This window comes from Dryas octopetala, chromosome 3 (assembly GCF_963921425.1).
Source record: "Dryas octopetala chromosome 3, drDryOcto1.1, whole genome shotgun sequence".
Lineage (NCBI taxonomy): Eukaryota > Viridiplantae > Streptophyta > Magnoliopsida > Rosales > Rosaceae > Dryas > Dryas octopetala.
The window spans coordinates 12976808-12980274 of record NC_141368.1 but is presented as its reverse complement, the minus strand read 5'-3'; the positions used below and the strand labels follow the sequence as shown (position 1 = coordinate 12980274).

Below are 3467 nucleotides of genomic sequence, written 5' to 3'. Positions count from 1 at the left end.
ACAGAGAGAGAGAGAGAGAGAGAGAGAGAGAGAGAGAGAGAGAGAGAGAGAGAGAGAGAGAGAGAGAGAGGCAATATACTATGAATCAATGGAAGTGCTACAGTTAGATGTGGGATAATTATATTATATATATAAGATATAATATTAATTATTAAAAAGGATAATGCCATGGTTATGCTATTACAATAGTATAGTATAGGAGCAGAGTGAGAGTGTCATATATGTTTATTTTGCTGCTCTCTTCTTTGTAGTTTATTATTTGCATCATTCCATATATATATATCAGAAGCGTACCAGTTCATGTTTCTGCAAATCGAATTATTTAATAAGGAGTTATGTATGTTTTATTATTTTTTAAGTAACCAAAAGAATGTCAAATACTAATATATTTAATTAGTCAATTGATTAAACCACTAATAACATGCTCCACCAGACCCATTAATCAGTGGTTAAGCTTACATGAAAAACTGATTTAACGATCCAGATCATTTGGAAATATGACACATTTATACTGATCCACTCATTTCTATAAGTGAATTTCCTAAGTTCCTAACTCTATTAGAAATATAATTTTATTTGTAAAATGTGAGAGATAAAATTTTATTCTATTTTGTTAGCAACTTTTAGCTCTTTGCCGACTAAATGCCTAAAATTCCAATTTTGCCCTTTTTGGGACTACATGGGGCAAGAGGCCCAAAGAAACACAACAGCAAAAACTAATTATGAGGAAACCACAAGAGAAAAGAGTCAAATCCACCACAATAGGAAACCAATGCCACAATCTCAGGCCATTCTAAGACCTAAACGCATAGGCTAAAGCAACCACCATTCACCAACAGTAAATTTGAGATACACATTGGGAGGGGGGTAATTTTGTCTTTTGCATAAGCATGGGCCGCATGGCCATTTTCAGACCCATTGGAGATTCCCAAGTGAGCTAGTGGAAAGTGGCTTCATGTTTACATCCAAGTAATTGGTTTAATTATTATTATCATTTTTTCGACTGGCAATTGGTTTCGCTTGTAAAACGAACTTTGCTATCTTCAGACAAGCCTATACAAATATACAATCGAGGGGGTGTGGTTTTTCTAATTTTGGATGTTGTTGTTTTCTTTCCCTTTATAGGAAGAAGTTGAAGTATTGTGTGCTATGTTGCTGACGTGGACAAATAAACCACATGGCACGTTAACATTCGGAGAGCACCCAATTCTCAGTACAACAGTAAGTACCAGAATTATTTTCCTTTGCCCAGAAATTGAGAGCTGTAAAGTTACAAACCAAGGGCAAGGAGCCCAAGGTACCTATCATCATAAGCAAAATTAGGAGGTCACAAATCTCTAATTGACTAATTGCATATAAAATCTTATTAAATATGGAAAATTTATTAATCTTCAGTGAAACTTCCATATGGGTTTTGACTGAAACCTTCATGCTAATTAATTAAGAAGAATATTCGTCAGTGAAATTTAGTACCTTCTAATATGCACAAAAGAAATATATATATATATTTTTTTCTAAAACAAGAGAGATTTTAATAATCGAAATATATTATCTATTATGACTTTATGATTATCACATGGAGGGGCATAATCGTAACTTGACAGTGTACCCTCCCTGAATCCCTGAGTCCCCTGCGTTCCTTCAAAACCTGCGCGCATTTACTCCTCCTCATTGAATTGGCAGGTCCCCTAAAATCAATACGTACTGCAGAGTCCCCTCCCACCACCACCACCACCACCATTAACCATTCAGTAACAGTAACAGTAAAACTGAGTAACACACTCCTCTTCCCTCTCACGTGCGACTCACGTGTCATCACACCCTCCCCCAATTTTCCCTCTTTTTCATTTTCGTTCCTTTCCGCGACTCTACTACTAAAACCGATCGAAACCAACCAAAACAAACATTAACCAACCCCTCTCTCTCTCTCTCTCTCTCCCCATCACAACAATGTCACAACCCACACCACCACCACCGCCATTACAGTCTTTACAGACTGTACTGGGAGGAACCACAACAACAACCACCTCCTCGCCTCCCCGCCATTCGTCCTCCTCCTTCAAAACCCTAAGCCCAAGCCTCCTCATCATCATCCTCATCCTTGCCATCACCGTCGCCGCCTCAATCTCCCTCTGCCTTCTCCTCCGCCACCTCAACCGCCGCTGCCTCCGCCACCTCACTCCCTCCTCCTCCGCCTCCGCAGCCGTCTCCGACTCTCGCCGCTTCTCGAGTCGCCGAGTCTCGCCCGAAACTCCTCCAACCTCCGTCTCCTTCCTCCCTCTCTTCACCTTCTCCTCCATCACCCGCCGCTCCTCCACCACCGTAGCCGCCGACTGCGCCGTCTGCCTGTCCAAGTTCGACCCCGACGACCAGCTCCGCCTCCTCCCTCTCTGCTGCCACGCCTTCCACGCCCTCTGCGTCGACACGTGGCTCCAATCGCACCAGACCTGTCCGCTCTGTCGCTCGCCGATTTACGCTTCCGATTCCGAGCTCATGACCTTGGTCGCGAATGCGGCTAATTCCGGCGTCGGAAACGGCGATAGTTTCCGGCTCGAGATTGGCAACGTCAGCCGCCGCCGCGAAACGGTGTCGTCGAATTCAGGTGACGCGCAGCAGCGGCGGTCCTACTCGATAGGATCCTTCGACTATCTCGTCGACGATGACTCGGAGGTTCGCCTGAGCAATGCGCACCGGAGAAACGCCTCCGATTACAAGGACGACGCGGTGGTGGCGGTTATCACCGAGGCTCAGCCGCCGCTTCCGCCGTCAGAGACAAACCTCGCCGCTGACGTGGCCTCCGGAGGGAGGAGCTGGCTCAAGGACTACATCGACAGGCTCTCGAACTCTCTCTCCTCGCGCGAGGTGTCGTTTCGGAGCTCCGGCAGGTTCTTCACCGGGAGCAGCCGTCGGAGCGAAGCCTCCAGTGCCGGAGATTGGAACTTGGAAGCCGGCCGAGTCGGCGAGGAGATCACCGAGATGTTCCGGTGGCTGTCAGGGGTATGATCGGTAAATAAAGCCACTTCTCATGGTCTCTCATACTGATTCTTTTTGGTTTTGCTATCTCCACTACCACTTTTGCTACATCCGCTTGGCCAATCAGCCACAAACAGCTGACGTGGACAAAAAGAAAAAGAAAAATTGGAGTGGATGCAGCAAAATTTGGAGTGGAAATAAAGCTATCTCCTCCGGGTCTTATCTGTATATACAAACATAGAAACATAGGGATAGCAATTTTCCAGTGGCTTGATGACAAGGATACTCTTTGCTCTTTTCTCTGAGATTTTTTTGTTCTTTTATGTTTGTGTTTTGTGGTTGTATGATCGTATGATCAACGGCTGAGATTGAAAGCTGAGACACTCCATAGCTACAGTTACACTATGGTTTTAGTATATTTTAGTTAAATATATGTTACTGTTTTTGGTAGAGGTTTAAAAAAAACAGAGAAATAAAGAATGTGCATTTTGTGA

General features: G+C 44.2%; 1 protein-coding gene across 1 annotated transcript; it reads left to right on the top strand.

Annotated features, from left to right (window-relative positions):
• The first annotated feature begins 1935 nt into the window (after positions 1-1935).
• Positions 1936-3467, top strand: ATL4 (TOXICOS EN LEVADURA 4). The gene has a single exon (XM_086237848.1). The coding sequence runs from the start codon at positions 1951-1953 to the stop codon at positions 3001-3003; it is 1053 nt and encodes a 350-aa protein (XP_086093974.1). The 5' UTR covers positions 1936-1950; the 3' UTR covers positions 3004-3467.